We start from the raw sequence: 17604 nt of genomic DNA on the forward strand, positions 1-17604 counted from the left end.
TAATTATGCTATAACCTCATGTTCCAAGGAGCCCAAAAAAAATAAACAATGAAAATTTTCCTTCACAAGAGCGAGGAAACTCTTCAGGTAAGCATTCCTATCTTGGGACTGAACATTGCCACTCCTGAAGCAATATTGTGAGTTTTACACTCAATAAATCTCTACCCTTCTTCATAAATATTAGGTGGAAAGAGTAGACTATAGTCAATATAGGAAGATTACAAGTGATATAAAAATTAATTAATCCATTAATACTACTAATAATCAATAATTTACACACTGAAATTAATTTTAGAAGAAGAACCAAAATAATTAATTTAAACAGTAATTATGTATCTCTCATTTATGCATAAATTTTCTTTTTAAACAATTATGGAGATAAATGTAACCCTAAGACTTAAAAAAGGTGATGATTTGAGTTCAAGACATTCCAGTAGGTAGACCTTAGTGTATTTTTATGACGTCTAGCATCAACTCGCATACTTTAATGTTAGCAGCCTATCTCTCCTCTGAAACAAGATGCAATTTTCAAAATTCCCAGCTAATAGGCATTTAAAGGCCAATTTTTTTAAATTCTACTTATTTACCTTGAAATACAAATTCTTAACTTATTATTATATTAAGTACCATGCATTACCTATATGTATATGAATGAAATTAGAAATTCATATCAATTAAATAGAATTGATTGAGACTACCATCAACCTAACCTTATCCTATGTACTACATGAATAGCAATAGAACAGGTATGGTCCACATACTCGACAGTGAAACAGGAAAGTAGTCTCCAAAGGCCATAACATTAAGGATCACTCCAAAGGTACAAAACAAATTACATACTATGCTGGTTTGCTGGAACTTGGTAAGGGTTGAACTCTTGCAAAGTATCCTTTGAGTTGAGTGAGTGCTTCTGAAGGGTTTCTGGCTGAGAGGGTTGTATGGGTCACAAATAAAAAATCCTCCCGTTCCAGCCAACAGTAATTTGTTTCATACCAATGACATGATCCCTAATGTCACAGCCATTGGAGACTAGGTACTTTTCTCTATAATAGCTCTTCATCACATACCATACCAATTGCAATTACTTTGCGAAACTCATTACATAAATCCATATCATTAAAATTTCTTTACATCAAATGTACTGAGTATTGAATAAAATAAGATAGACTACAAATAGCTGATGCACATACTATATTCTCACACATGAATGCCCCAAGTTATTTCAATAATTATTAATTTTATTTCATGAAAAACATTGACACATCGACTTCAACATTCTTATTATATTTAAATTTGTATTTATGTACATTTCCACCACTCCCAGCATATCGGTCATCAAATCAATTCGGTGACACATCCATCATGGTCATTGGTTTACATCGGTTGAGTACTATATTAGCAATATTTTTGTGCTTAGATAAATCAATTTCTTTAACTCCAACGAGCAGAATTATTAATCTCCTCATAAAATTCATCTTATCTAGTCCTTCTTGGGCCAAAGATAATTTCCTAAAAATCATGAAAAATTGGCACATCAGTAAACTAATAGATCAATCACTCAATTGAGGTCATCTTTTTAAATATCATGCACAACATGCTTTTCAAGTTGTTGAAATAAACATGCAAAAAACCAGGTAAAATGAATTATAAAACTAAATAAAAACCACTATGGCTGTCTAAATAACCAAATGCATGGGGAAGTAATCTGTTTAATTTCCATTTAAATTATGAATCTGGAGACATTATTAGAATAAGCTTATCATAATAGTGCCTTCACTTAAGACAGGAAATTGAGAAAAATATCTCAAAGAGCTTTTAAAAGAGAAAAAAGCTCTTTTATTACACTTAATAATAATGAGTGAAGAAGGTGGCTTTCCCAAGATTCTATGTGCTTGGGAACTAACTTTCTACCAAAATCATTAGTGAATCCAAGAGAACCACAAGATTTTATGATGGTATCCCTCGAAGGTAAGGTTAGCCATATACCTAACTTGTTAAATTCAATTCGTAGCTTGGCAAGTAGATAAATGAGATAAAATCAAGCAAAAAGTATGATTGAAACTATCATTAATGCAGGCATGCTAAAGGTTCAAGATGCTACAAGAGATTGAAAATGAAAAATATGCAAATAATTTTTCCTTGAGAGGTTTGATGCAAAGCCAAACTAAGCACAAGCAGCCACCAAGCAACAAATAAATAGAGTTTGTACTGGAGGAATATCATCTAGTTTGACAAGAGTTAGTATAATACATTAAGTAAATGTGGAGTAAAATATGTACTTATGAAACAGCATTTTCCCACTTTTGCTCATGACCTGAGTCTGGTTGCAAATATGAAAGTTAAAACCAAAAACAAGTAATTCTTCTGCAGCGAGTGAGTATTAAGAGTTGTGTAGTGGTCTGCAATATCAAATCTAGACACACAAAAGAAAATTTATGCTAATCCATGGAGAGACTATTAATTTTGCCACAGTAGGAAGCTGAGATGAAATGACAATGAAAACATTTAAAAGCTATAGCTAATAAAAGTAAGCTATTCACAAATTCATTTTGCCTTGCATATTATTTCTCAGGTACTCTTACTTTAGAAGGGTGTGGTCACATCTGTAAAATCTATGGCTGATCAAATAAGAAAAGTATTCATGTAATGAAAACCTATCTTATATGATAAAAACGTTAATTTAACTCATCAATATCTGGTAGAAACGAAGTAGAAAATGCACAACGTGAGTTTTTTTTCCAGAAGGCAAGATTTATTATGTATCTATTTTGTATACTCCTCATTAATCTTCCTCAGGTTCCTAAAGATGAAATGTATTTTTTTTGCAATAGTTTAAGTGACTAAATATAAACTCTTCCCCATTGGAGGCCAACAAGCTGGAGCAAAACGAAGTTCGTGCTTGTCCTAATCCCTAGCTGGGACAAACCTGCAGTCAATCCTACTCATGTGATACAGGCGCACAGTCACGCCCATTTACAAACACATCAAACATTTGTGGGGCAGCTTACAAGCCTCTGAGGAAGGTTGTGTTAGATGTTTTCACAGCTAAAATCCACCATGTACTCCAAGAGATATCATCATGCAAGTTGACTAGCTTCAAAAATATTTATCACTTAGGTGGATTAAGAATCACCTCCATTGCATGAACCTAAGCAAGACATATTTCATTAAAACCTTTTCGTAACAGATGTCGGGAGGAACCGATGGGCATTTCCATACATAGAAGACCTGATGTTGGGTATAGCTGTCTCGGATTTTTCAACACCAACGACCGCACATCAGCTCTGGTTAAAGCAGGGGAAGGGAAGTGACCGCTGAGGTAGGTAGCCTTTGTCAGATGCATTCAGGCCTGGCCTGAGACCCAGCTCAGTGAGTCCTTAGGGCCACTCCTCGGCAATATAGGCCCTACCCTCCCACTCGTTTATGATCATCCTCACCGCAGGAATCCATTGCAAAGTGGTTATATTTTCAGTAGTTTTTTCAATGATAAATTTTATTGCATGCTACAATTTTTTAATATGTACATTGAAATGAATTCTTCGATTTGTTCTGTACAATTTTTAAACAAAATTTCAGTGTTAAATATAACGGACTTCCGGACTTGTAGCCTTACTATTTTCTAATTTTGTTGTTATTAAAGCTTGAAACCTTTTTTAAATTCCACAATGCTAAAAAATTACAGTAATTTTCTTAGAAGAGTAAATTATTGAAAATCAAATAATATGTTTGGTTGAAAAAAACCCTGGTAACGAAATAAGTTGACCATGGATTCATGCTATGGTAGGATTAGAGGGTGTAGTCCAGTGGCCGAGGTCAGGGGCGGGCACCCCTTGTTGAGCTGGGTCCCAAATCTGAGGGGCAAAAATACCAGGGTAACTCCACCCCAAAAAAAAGAGCTCTGTAAAATATTGTCATGCTACTCGTAGCACAAAAACGTTTTCCTATTGTAGGCACCGGCAGGAAAGGGTTAACATCAAATCAAACCACTCGTAGAGGGGTTAACGAGTAAGCACCAAGACAGGTGGCATCAATAGCATTCAATCTTATCCAAGGATTTATACTCCTTGGCATTATATTGAATAAACCATGAGTCATTAACCGCAGCCCATAGCCACTTTTTGAGAAGTAAGTTAATCACCTACATCCTCAATTTAATCGCCATATATAAAGTATAATACATTTTAGCATTCTCAGCCCCATATATATTTCTTTTCCCTATATGCAGCCTTGAATTTTCTCCTGCGTTAACATATTTTATTGATTTACTTTAACTCAAAGAATCACCCCTTCCATATTTTTCTTTGACATGCATCATGAAGGACTACTACTACCCTACTTGCTAAGCACAGTTGAGATCTTTCCACCCTTAGACCCATTCATTGCATGTGCACCAGTATCAATAATGTGTATGCCTACATATTAAATTGAAAGGCACTCACATAACTCTTCCAACCTAAGAACATATCAAACACTTTCTCTTATTTCATGTCTTGTATATGCTTCACACCAATTACACACTATGCTCAGTGATACCTCTGACTTCTAGTTAAAACCACACATCCTTGAACGGCAAGGTAGCACATTATTAACATGTAAATAATCAATACTAAGTCCTTCCACAGAGTAATGCCTAACAGCTTGCTTTTAAGTAACACCTAGTAAGGACGGATGTATATTTAAAAATTTGGTAACATCGCCGTCACCTACGAAAACGCTAGCATGCTTGCAGGCATTTCTTTCAACAGTAAAGTGAAGTCCTCAACGTCACAGTGCAGCAAAATACCTTTCCATCTCAGAAACTCATGCGATAGTGGAAGCTTAAGTATGAATGAATAACTTCACTTACATTTTTGTGTCATTGGCAGTCGTAGTACTCATGTTGTCCTTCCCTTTCTTAAGCTCCATGAAAACCTCTTGGAACCGAAGCATTTCGTCAAACATTGATTTCTCTGCCGACAGCAACTCATTATATCCTTCACCAAATGAACCCCAAGAGTTATTCGACAGCTCTAAGATGAATTTATACAGTTTAGACCTCATGTGCCTGAAAATGATAGACAAGTCGGTCAAAAATGACACTGGTGGTCACCTAAGAATATCAAACATGTTATAACTTTCAATTTTACTCACCCTCCATTTTCTGGGTCCTCACTCACACTGTCACCAGTATCTTTCCAAGAATTTATTCTCGATTGAAGGGCAGCGAATGCAAACATTCCTTGCGTGGCCACTTGTTGACATTCATTCCGTACTTTTTCTCTCCTTAACAACCTCGGTTTTTCCAATTCGAACGACGAAAACTCTTCCACGCTACCAATACTTGCATTTTCTGCAATATAAATTAACCATACCTTACGAAAAATCCTTGTAAAAATCAAAACATCCCATAAAATATGGGCAATACACCACTTGACCACCACCTTACATCTTTCCACCAAATACACGAAATCATCTTCCTCTAATCTCAACCAATACACTCGTCCATTTAACTCCATACATGCAAATCAAATGCATCGCTTAAAATGTTGCAGAACTCAAATACTCACGATCTTTGTAGGCAGTTTCTAATAACGCCTTAGATCTCCTCAATTTAAACGCATCCTCTACACGTTTTAGGGCTTCATAGTCCGACCTTTCTTCATACACAGCAGCTCCTACTTGAAAATTGTCAATAGCAGATGATAATTTATTCAGATGAAGAGTAATTCGATCCATAATTCCAGACCAAAAGTGTAAACATATCCACAATCATCCGTTACTTCAAAATTACCACTACAGAACCCGCGTATTTACAGTCGAAAGAAGAACGGGTCGATCGATTGAAGAGATCGACCAACATCGGGTTGGCCAATCGACTTCCGTGGCGCTAATTCAAATTAAAGTCATTCACGATTAATTAGCAATACTGACATTTATAATAGAAAAGGTATCGCGTTTTATCGACTAAGATGGCTTGATAGGAAAAATTGTAAATCTTTCACTAATGGTCGCATTCAGTAGAGGAGTGATCGGTCACTTGACCACACATTCACTAGAAGTGCATTTCAGGGAAGAGTTTGATGAACTAGGAGGTCCTAGCAGGGAATTTGTGCCAGGAATAGCAGGCAGAAAAGATGACATAGTATATCAAGGATTAAATGTTTTATCATCAGTGAATATTTCTTTCGTCGCTTCGTAATGGTCCCATGTTATTCTCTCCCTTCCAGTTGATGCCTTACTTGCTACTACCACTTGCTTACTATTTTTTATTGCTCTGCATGTTTTTTTTTCATGTTCCTCATTTCTGAGTTAAAAATATCTTCTGATACATTTTGCCCTTTCTGTAATCACGAAAACTATTTCTCTCCATAAAAATTTCTTCTTAATTTTTTCTTCCTTACCGGTTTTCATGGAGCTGGAGTTTGCTAAGGGAAAGGTTCCAGGCAAAGGTTTCGGTTGTCTCACAATTGCTCTCATCAACTGGGGGTTCCAATAAATCTGTGAAATTTGGCTTACAATTTTACTGAAGCTAACATAACTATGAGTACGATCTACAATGACTATTAATCAGGGAAGGTAGAATCAAGATTCCAAAAATGTAATTTACAACCCAAATTCGAATTAGGGCCTTAAGTGGCTCTTTCCTCTCGCAATGATGCCTAGAAATGAATAGACGAATCAAATACTCACCGGCCGAATTCTCTACCAGAACTTCCAGGAAGTTCTTTTCATATATTGAATAAATAATTCTGAATCTGTAAAAATGGCATTTCCAATTTAACAAATTCACACAAGTCTTCAGGTACTTACCTAATACTACACTTACTAAAATAACATACAGATACTCTACTAATAACTAACTCACCATAAACGGAGATGAAATTACCAACAAAATAAGATAACATAAGCCAGTAAACAGACATAGCGAATAGTGATAGCATATGCTTCATTCATATAAAAATATTCTTAATTTTTAATGCAGAAGTTCCAATCTCACTATTATGCAATGAAGTCACTTGATATGAAGACTTTCCTCAAAATCATAAGCAAGAGGTACACCTTTCTATTCACACCTGTTTCATAAGGAGAGTCGAGAAAATATTCTCTGATTGATAAAACCAAAAGAAATACATAGTGGAAAAGATTCTCATAATTGAAAAAAATTAACTCTAAGAATGTTCGTGAAAAGAAAGAATCTTGGAGAAAATTTGTGACTCTACAACATTTTATTAGATAGTATATTTCAAATGATCTTCTTAAGTAACTAATTCTTTTTATTAGCTGATGACAAACCTGAAGCCAGTTTTACTTATATGTCTTCAGCATCCTGTATTTTACACGTCATTCCTCCATATAATACATATCTTTCCACGACCGCAATAGAGGACTTACTGGGCACAGCCATATTGTCTTTCAACATGTTCCACATCACAATGGAAAAAATGGTGTCTGATCAGTAACACTAGTGAGCTACCTTAGGGCATTCAGCAGAAAAGGTCTCACTGGCTCCACAACTGTTGAGCCTGCTGAACGCGACCAATACTAATGTCTATTTATTCATTCCATCCTTCATGCATATGGTCCCTGAATTAAATACAACAGTTTGATTTCAAATTAAATATATTTATTAATTTTATTGTACTTTTTAAAGTTATTTCACTTTGGCAGGATACAATCATCACACAGGTCATTCGTTTGGAAACACCAATTGCCTCTTTGAATCGGTGATTTCCCCAAACAAATCACACTACAACTTCCCTCTTTTATACAAATTAGAACACAACCGAAAAAATCAGTTGAATAGGTATGTAAATAATATAATACACAAGTGATAACAATCATGGCAAGTACAGTCTCATTTACCGAGAATAATTTCATACATTTTGAATGTAAACAAATAAATAAAAGCGAGTAAAAATTGAATAAGAGAGTAACTTCCACTTATCGTCCACAAAACTATGAGCATGCTTGCAAAAAGAAAACTGATTCCATGGCTCCCTTCCAAAACAATTTCAATTACTAACCTATAATGGTACCTCCAAATAGCCCTTAACTGAGCAGAAGTGAACTAAATGAAAGCACATGGGTGCAAACAACAATGATCACAATTTATCATCTGCTCTGATGGTAATAACCACAGCAATGAGAGCATACTTGGATCAAAAGCAACTCCATGAGTTTGTTCAATCACTTATACTTTCACTAAAAATCAAATTCAAACAATAATGCAAATAAAACAAATTAGGGTTTCACCTATTCTTTCACTTCAACCATTTTTAATTCCTCTTCAGAGTTTGGTGACCCTCTTTCCCTATGACTCGAACCAATGCTGCTGCTTCTAGGCAAATGGCAAGTCCAATTTAGTTGAAGGCAGGCATTTATCACAAGAAACTTCCTATGCAAGCAGGTGGAAATCGACAAATAGGAGTTTTAAATATCTTAAATGAGTGCATACACATATCAGTCAATAGAAAATGTGCTATTCATAGGCAAAAGAAATCCACCACTCAGTCCAAATGGCTTAAAAACGCATATGGCTCCAAAAATGATTGAAATGTACAATCAATGGTAGACAATAATAATACACCATTGATGCAGGTTTTTTCTTGGATTAAGGTGTGTGCAAACTGTGAAAATAGGTGACGTAATTTTTACATGAATTGCTATGAGAAAATTCCCCTCGAACAAGAATCGAAACACAGACCTGCCATTCTGCAGACCACTAAGCTGTCCACGTTCCTGATTTCCCATGCCAAGTCTACCGAAGTTCATCATATTACATACATACACATGCTGCAATAGGTGGGGTAACTTTGATTAAAATTAATGTTATTTTGGAATAGTGGTGTATATTTCCCGCTCATTTGCATCCCAAATTTTTCCATCAAGGTGATGCTGTAATAGGAATAACTGGAACTTCAATGACCATTTTGGGGTGCATAACTGAACCAAATAGCATCAAATATCTCATAGACATTATGATCTCATATCCATCTGCCGGCCTCGGTGGCGGCGGGGTAACGTTCTCGCCTGCCAAACAAGAGGTCGTGGGTTCGAGTCCCACCTGGGTAGGTTTCCCTGGTCCAGGGCATGGTCGTTTGTGTACGTTTACTTGTTACGTTTGTTGAACACCCCAGTGTAAAATGGCCAATAAGAGCTGTATCCGGTGGTTTAAGAATAAAATAAAAAAATAAACATCTCAGATGCTTACATGCATATGAGATTATAATGTCTCCTAATATGCCTCAGAAAACTTAGATGCTATATGGGGAAGATGGTAGTAGGATTAATGAAATCTTTTGATAGAGAAATTATTCATGTATTCATAACTGGTTAGGGCAACTACTTTCATCATTGTCAAGCTATTAACTCAGAATATAGCTCATACATATAAATAAGTGCCTCTTTCCGACTTTCTCTTCAATTTTCACTATCCAGCTCTTCACGTTTTCCGAGAAAAATGCAAATAAGGGGTTTCACTGAACTGTAAAATGTGGCAATTCATTTTTCTATTATGAAAACTACAATTTTATTTCCTTGTTCATTATCATTTATCATGGAAGAGTTCTACTACTTTGAACGCAAACTGACATTTCAATATTTGCATGGTGCTTCATCTAGCTGAGACAATAAGCATGCCCTAAATTACAGCAATTAGTGCAAAATCTATGGTAGCAAAATCTGGCCCTGACTTGATGAAACTGTTTGACGCGACGCGTAAGAGACAAGATGAGGGTATTTTGGTCCAGCAGAAAAAAATTCCTGCATAATTTAACTGTTATGGAACAGCATGAAGATTTTGGGAAACTAGAAACTAAGTAGAAGAAAATAAGAGCAAATAAAGAGGAATATAATAAGAATTAGAAAATAAAAGATGGAATACATTACAAAGAAGTTGTAAAGAAATATCATAAAAGATGATCCGATAATGATGGAGTACAGGAGAAGTATATATTTGAAATGGACGGAGAGTCACCAAAGGCAAAAAAAAGGGGAAAAATTATAACCCGAGGTAGAAGAGTCAAGTTAAATTCTGGGACATAGAGCATTTTCAAACAAAAATTAAAGATAAACTCTGTAAACCAAGGAAATATCCACCAAATAATGACTGAATATTTAAATTCAAAAGAAGGAAAATATGAAAGTGATTGCCAGAAATGGGATGCAAGTGAAGGACTTTACTAAATAATCTCTATAGAAACTACAGCAGGAGATATATTTGAAAAATTATGTGTGCCCATCCATTTTCCTTTGATTTTCATAAAAGCAGGAGAGACTTTTTGGATAGGATTCCATCACTAATGGCATTTGAGATAGGAAAATGCCAGAATTATCACACTAAATTTTCTTCAAATTTGGGAGGGTTTGCAACAAGATCATCAATAGCCTTTCAGAGAAAGTTGACCGGATGAAATATTATCCAAATATTCGTAGCCTTTAAGAAAATCTAAATATGGACCAATTTCTCGAACTCTTAGATTTCCCAACAACCAAATAGAAAAATTGCCTGAGACAGGATTTTTTTCATATAAATTGGCCTATTACTGTAATGTATGTGCAGGCAGTTTACTAAATAATTAAGCACTGAATAGTAGGTATTTACAAATGGCACTAAAACACACAACCATGACTAAGATTTCAACGGCAGGAAGGTACATTCCATATCAATGTCACCAGATATAACAACTAGCGTAAGTGAATTTCAATAGCACACTCCAATCATGTTATCAGTCACCTACTGGAAGACTTGGTTAGAAAGCTCGTTAATATTCTCTATAATGTCATGGCATGGGAAACTATATGAGCATGGTCAAATCAATTGATCCTTGTCAAAACTATGAGAAAAAAGAGTCAAACATATTTTAAAAGTTGTACTCACAACCTCATTGTTCTCAGGATTGAACAAGTCTTCTATTGTCTAAATTATCCAGAATGCACGCATTCATTGAGGAGAACAGGATAGAGTGCAAGGCACTTCAAGAATACACCTAACAAACCATGGTAGTCCGTGAAAGTGAGGTAAGACTCAATTCAACAATACTGGCACCTACGATCCTTACAGACTGCCTCTCTCAATACCTCCCTTACGCCTCCTCTTTATCTCCACACCAACCATACAGAGACCTTCTTTTGAAAGGTGCGCTGGTCACTACATTTAGAGGGCATACATATTCAAAGGAGAGGTTTCTGGTCTGTGCAGGTTGTGTAACACCAACTACGGGAAATTGTCACCAGCTTAAACTAAAAGTAATAAAATACATATGTACACTCAAATATATAAATAAAAATTCAATCTGTTCGACTTAAAAGAAAAAAGGGATTTCACCGAGAAAATTCTGAGCACGTTGTATCATACATTAATGGGTTTTACGTTAAAGGTGAAAATCAGCTCCATCTGGTTCCAAGATTTTATTACCAAGTTTGGTAAATTGAAAGTAAAAAGAAAAACTGAAATGTTGATTCAGGGGAAAAATATTTAGCATTTATAACATGCACACACATAATTTTTTGAATTACTTTTCAAATGCCTAAACCAAAGTCCAACTACAAGAGAAAAATGGTCTCCCCATTTTCAGTTCCAAAACACAACTGTTTCGGGGCAAAATGCAAAAGGAGTAAAAAGATATGAGAGAAAAATTTTCATATGGATAAAAATCTTTGGAAAATATCACACACTATCATTAAAGATTGATGAATGAAGCAGTTACAAATACACTCTCCATCAGTCAACATAACTAAAAATCAAAAATAAAAGAAAAACAGATAAGACACTGCAATCAAAATTTTAAAATCTTTCAACTTTTGAGATTTTAAACTGAAAAAAAAACTGCCTCATCATAGATAACAAGCTTTGTATGAATGTCAGCAGGCTATAAAAAGGGTAACATTTCCATGAGATAATGTTGAGTGCCAAAATATTTTGAGGTGCAAGAGAATACAAAAGGCCTGCATTGCAATACCAGACTCAATTGTGTATTAGAAGGAATAATGAAAGCATTACACGAAGATGTGTTTCGGAGGTTGGAAATGCAAAATTCTGTTGATATATAAAGAATAAAATTATTCAAACTTTGATTCAAAATATGCAATCAACAAGGGAATTTGAAGGCTCAGAATAACTTCAAAATGTCACTTTATGATGCAAATCTTAAAATTCCTGGAACTCCAATTTCATACTGTGACAGCCCCATTAAATGTTTGTAGCTATGCCTATGGTCACCTATAAGGATTTATTCACTATTTATTTCACATTATCCCAATTTCTTTGAAGTAAAATAAAATTATGTCAAGTAAAAAAATGATAAAATATTTTGATCCATAATCATGTGAACAAACTTACTTGCCCAGCACAAATGTTGACAGCTTCTAATCATAATGAAATAATTTTAACTATAATTACATGAAAATACTTATCAAAATAAAATATCACAGGGGATAAAACTGAGGTGAAAAACAACCTATATAAAAGAATGGTTTTCAATACATTATACTCTGAGAGGCAAATCAACACTAATTTAAACCAAGTAACCTTCACAATAACCTGAGCCTCAATGCTTCAACTTTCTTCACACGAAAGAGTGCCCACATGAAAAAGTAATTACAAAAAACATGATAGAGAAGTATTGAAGCATGACTCATAGATAAACACCACTTAGGTTTCAACCATGAATGCTGAAGCAACTTTTCGTACTGTGATTCGGCCAATTAAACAGTCAAGTATGAAAGTAAAACAAGACTGAGAACACACGAAATAATTACAAAGAGGCAATAAAAATGGACTGATGGCCATTAGAATTGGCTTCTAACACAGGAACAAGTGACACCTAGACCACATAATGCTTTGTATCTGGGTGAATAAATTCTCTTAGCATGACAAATAGGCTTTCGGGACTTGGAACTCCACTCTAACCTTGAAAAATCATAGAATAACATCTATTCACAACAATCAACAATAAAATATCTTTCAATCAGTGCTAAAATGCAAAATTAAGCACGGATGCCATAACAATACTGGGCCAACAACGTAACATCAACATGAGAAATACCCCATAGCTAGCATAACAAATCTCTCTCTTTGAAATACTGAGTTCAGCAAACACCCTGGTGACCTGTTGTTGAATGTCACTCCTCATTTTGGAATGATCACTTTACTCTCTTTGTAACCTGAACATTACTGATGCATCAGCTTAACGTGAATCCATACTGATGAAAGAGCAAGTGACGATCGTGGAAGTCCCAATAAGCTGTCATGTGAAATGCCATATTGGTCAGGACAACAATGTACTCACAAAATGCAAATGCCGAATACACTGTAAAAGAAATAGAAAAATTAAAAAAAAAGAAATGGATGATAATACACATAGTGCAATATATGTATATATAAATATAGGACTCAAACCAGAAATTGGCAATGGGGATAATATTTTACATCCACAGGATAATATTACTGAAACTACTTCATTTTAGACAACACAGATGAAGTATTCCATCATAAAAATTATTAGCAAGGCTCCATCAAAATGAAAACCAGATTGCCAATACAATAATTTCAATAAAGGAAGTTTTAATTCACTTGCCAGCTAAATAATTCTTTATTTCCTAATTTCATTGAAAAAATTACTCAGCTTCATGATTGAATGAAACACACACTATCACACATTGAGAAAAAATCATGGGTATCAAAGTACATTAATGACAAAATTCGAAACTTTAATATTCACACATTGAGAAAAAATCATGGATATCAAAGTACTTAAATGACAAAATTCGAAACTTTAATATTCAAGTTAAAAGCTGGAAACTAAATGTTATGAGTGGAATTTGGAAATGGTTAGGCTATGATGCCATTGCTAATAATATAATAATATATCAGCCAATACTTTGCCTGAAGCACACAATCATTATTCATGAACAGATTCAGGAATTGATTATCAAAGATCGAGAGCACAAGCTCCACCTCCATCATTTACATGATGATTATAACAGTTGTGTTTTAATCTCGCTCAACATGTATCTGAAACCTTGCAGCCAATTAGATCACAGCATCAAATAAAAAGAGAATTACCACCATTTTACGAAAATAATGAACATCATGAATTTCTTAGGCTGTCAGGAAATGATGCCCCCATATGAAATATGTGCAAATGTCAGTGCGAAATATTAACATTCAGGCCTGAATTGTTTATTACTCAATCCCAAGGTGACTTGGACATGAAAAATTAACTGTGTTATTAAGGCTTTAGTAGTGGATCTGAGACCAAATTTCACAGGAAAATGTGGGCTAATACATACTCAAAATAAAAAGAGAGACTGGCGATATGGAATAACATATGCATAATAGTCTTGCGGTAAGGTATTAATAATGATAAGAAAATCAGTATAATAATTATGTATCAAAATAAATTTTGGTTTTTAAATTCTACGCTATTCAGATAATTAAAATTAATGCATTTTTTGTCTCGAAAGAAATTCCATAACAGTGAAGGTAACGTCAAAAGCATTGCTACAGAACGAAACTCTACTACACTCCTGTTTTCATATGATCACACTTTTCAAAACTGATAACAGCGATTTTTATGTAAAAGATGCACGCTTAAACCATAAAGCATAAGTGTTCTGATATGCAGAAATTACACAGCTAAGATTGAATTTTTGCACCCAAATACTATTTCAACGGAAAGTTTTTTTCCACATCAGATAAAATTTATAGCAATAATTTAATAGTCAAACTCACCATGCAATAAAGGAGGCTTAACAACTAGTTAAAAACTATAACCTCAGGAAAAATAAATTAGGTACTAAAAATACCAAAGTTAATGGCAAGAAGCATTACTTAGAAGAACATACCCCATGGTTCACAGTACATGTTGTGCCTCACGAATAAATATGCTGCAGCAAGAAATGATATCACATTAACAGCCACAAGTTTCCATTTCATCCTCAATGATAAAGACTCGACATTACTTGGAGGAATGTTGCGAGCACTCCTTAATAAATAGCATGTGAGCGACATGTACACTTCAGATGTGACCATGAAAGTTATAAAACACTTCTCATGTATTGCTACAATAAGAAAGAATATTTAAGTTAGACACAAAAATTTCACATGAAAAAAATAAACAGACCAATGATAGGAACAAATAAATACCATAGTTATCAGCCGACGATATAAAGGTCAAGCCTATTAGAGCCAAATTTTCAATGACATTAAGCCAACAAGCAATTTTGGCAACATAATGCCATCGAGAGGATAATATTGACAAATAGTACTTATAGTACATAGAGGCTACCATCAGTCGTGGGCCTGCATGCATGGCAATTGCTAAATTCCACACATACCGCTGGGGATAAAAACTCCCAATAGCAGCAGAAATGGACGGAAGGAAGTTAGGAACCTAGAATAAAATACAAAATTTTGTAAGCATTCAACATATCTCCAGGCCTCTCAAGACCAAGAGTTAACTACGGACAAACATAAGCACTTTTAGTAGTAGAAATATGACTTTAAAAGAAATAAAAAGGGAGAGAGTCATTCTGGTTGGAGGGATAGTTGCATGTAAGTAAAACAATCATAAGGTGATTTAAAAGGGAAAATTAATATTTATGTCATCATGAAAAGCAACTGCAAGTACCAGAAACTACAAATACCAGCTATTATATACTTGCCAGGCAAAAAAAAGATTGATAGAGTGAAATGGCAATTAAATAAAAATATGTATTGTACACATATACATACTGTATAAAATCAATCTTTGACTAAACCCTTTGTGAATTGAAAGTATTATACCTTCCCCTACTTGAAAATCAGGCATATAAATTCAGTTAAGCAGATACATAATAAATATTTATATCATGGCTATCCACCAGATTCAATCCGTAAACTAAATAAAAGTCAAAGAAAAATTGTGTGATTCATCAAAACTACTAGGAGTGAACAGAATGTTAGATAGATTATACAGGAATTAGGCATTCACCAACACTGTTCTTAGCTGTCACCAAAAACGAATTTAAACCCGATGTAGCGAGTCACAGTGACATAGTTACAGAAAATGAAAAAGAGGAAAACGTGCTGCACCATTTTACTCATTGACTAAACCAAATAAAACAGAAAGGCTCTATTATTAGCCGTACTATTACGCGTAAACATCACATACAGTGGACCTCTATTATGGGCTCAGATTCAGGAGACAGCAGGTCCCCATAAAACATTTCTGAATCCAACAATGACCGATAAAAGTCTACGGTTCTCGGTTAGCATATTGGTCCACGATTGGTCAACAGTAGATACTTAACTCTACGGTTTATAATTCAGGCAAACAGTTAGGAGATATGCACTAAATTGAGTGAAAAATATTTTATTGAAATGCTGCGTCAAACATTATACGGATGAAATAGGTCGACATGCGAGAATACGTCTAGAAAACGCATAGCTATCACATGAACAGTATAAGACATAAGTGTTCAGTTTCCATAATCACACATAAGAAATCATCACACAACAAACAGGGCTTATTTTGCATTATTATGCATCACCATAACGGTGGAAAATAGCGAATGATAAGACAAAGAAATAGCTAATCATGCACGGAGACTACAAAATAATCATCACTGCCAAACTTGATCCTTGACCCTCGACCATTTTATGATTTTTCCAATCCTTTTGACCAAAATATCGCACACTCTAAAAAGTATGTAGAGTGATGCTGGACAAAATAATGTGAAAAACTCATTGGTCTAAAGAGGACTTCGCTTCGATACATTAGGGACCAGAAAAACACACGACTGCTAAACATGTGCAAGGTGTGGCTCAGTTTATTTCAAAATCCAGACAAAAATATCATTTTAAATAAGGACGAAAACTAATGTAGCAATTATTTTTAAGAATCCACAAGTAACCTCAGTTAAAGATAGGGCATCTAAAGATACATACCGCACAATGCGTAAAGGTGGACTCTTCGAAGTCATAAACTATTGACCACACAACACAAAATATAAAACTGCATAAAGGCAACGAAACAGTTATCCATGCCAGTTTACCAAAAGGCAATTTGAAATAAGACTCTCTTCGAACAATATCCTTCTGCAAAAGAGGGAGATATCCCACCCCTGAAGCCATTCTGGAACATCAAATGTTACACATAGGTTCTTGCTCTTTGTTCCGCACTTTGTCAACGTTGGCAGGGGTATGTCGCGCTATTTCCGTCATCACTGGGAAAAAGAAAGCCTTGAGCACAATCCATGCTTCATCAAAGTCTGACACACTCAGTCACAACAAAATTCCGAAGTTCCAATTATTCCGGTACCTACCGGTCAGTGTCGATCTATCGAGTGCCGATATCGCCGATGTATATCGTTCCGACCGTTCAAAAGTTGGCACACCGGAAGGGAACAGGAACGTGGCAAAGAATATGAAAATGCGCCATATTCAAACTAGTATAACGAGCTATGCCATGGCCACCTATAATACAGGCCGGAACATGCAATTTGGCGACAGCGCTTTACGTGACGTCAGGGGTGCTACTCTGCACATCGCCTGGGGTGCGGTGGATCGGCCTCTCAGCTGTTGACGTTAATACGGTTGGACCTCCGTTCACCTTCCCTAAAGTTAAGCTAAAAATTACGGTA

At 35.1% G+C, this 17604-nt stretch overlaps 2 protein-coding genes across 3 annotated transcripts; both read right to left on the minus strand.

The window, feature by feature from the left end:
* Positions 1-1217: 1217 nt before the first annotated feature.
* LOC124157830 lies at positions 1218-5810 on the minus strand. Of its 2 annotated transcripts, none has more exons than XM_046532865.1 (4): positions 5547-5804; positions 5131-5329; positions 4847-5044; positions 1218-1509 (listed from the first exon to the last, which is right to left on the minus strand). In XM_046532865.1, exons 1-4 carry the CDS (start codon positions 5713-5715, stop codon positions 1341-1343), a joined length of 735 nt encoding a protein of 244 aa, XP_046388821.1. In that variant the 5' UTR covers positions 5716-5804; the 3' UTR covers positions 1218-1340. The 2 variants fall into 2 exon arrangements, with proteins under 2 accessions (XP_046388821.1, XP_046388822.1); XM_046532866.1 differs by lacking the exon at positions 1218-1509 and adding an exon at positions 2207-2413 and having other exon boundaries at positions 5547-5810.
* A 3629-nt stretch (positions 5811-9439) lies between these two features.
* LOC124157832 (post-GPI attachment to proteins factor 2-like) lies at positions 9440-17287 on the minus strand. Its single transcript, XM_046532867.1, has 4 exons — positions 16910-17287; positions 15128-15374; positions 14827-15042; positions 9440-13289 (listed from the first exon to the last, which is right to left on the minus strand). Exons 1-4 carry the CDS (start codon positions 17093-17095, stop codon positions 13162-13164), a joined length of 777 nt encoding a protein of 258 aa, XP_046388823.1. The 5' UTR covers positions 17096-17287; the 3' UTR covers positions 9440-13161.
* Positions 17288-17604: the final 317 nt, after the last annotated feature.

The sequence above is a fragment of the Ischnura elegans genome, chromosome 4 (assembly GCF_921293095.1).
Source record: "Ischnura elegans chromosome 4, ioIscEleg1.1, whole genome shotgun sequence".
NCBI classification, from domain to species: Eukaryota; Metazoa; Arthropoda; class Insecta; order Odonata; family Coenagrionidae; genus Ischnura; species Ischnura elegans.

Excerpts from the sequence above, each read along its gene's own strand:
- LOC124157830 (XM_046532865.1), bottom strand. The coding sequence starts at position 5,715 with ATGGATCGAATTACTCTTCATCTGAATAAATTATCATCTGCTATTGAC. Across the intron at positions 5,045-5,130 it reads GAGGACCCAGAAAATGGAGG|GCACATGAGGTCTAAACTGT; the intron begins GTGAGTAAAATT and ends TATCATTTTCAG. Across the intron at positions 1,510-4,846 it reads ACTGCCAATGACACAAAAAT|GAAATTATCTTTGGCCCAAG; the intron begins GTAAGTGAAGTT and ends CATGATTTTTAG.
- LOC124157832 (XM_046532867.1), bottom strand. The coding sequence starts at position 17,095 with ATGGCTTCAGGGGTGGGATATCTCCCTCTTTTGCAGAAGGATATTGTT. Across the intron at positions 15,375-16,909 it reads CCACCTTTACGCATTGTGCG|GTTCCTAACTTCCTTCCGTC; the intron begins GTATGTATCTTT and ends ATTTTATTCTAG. Across the intron at positions 13,290-14,826 it reads CATGTACTGTGAACCATGGG|TGTATTCGGCATTTGCATTT; the intron begins GTATGTTCTTCT and ends TTTCTTTTACAG.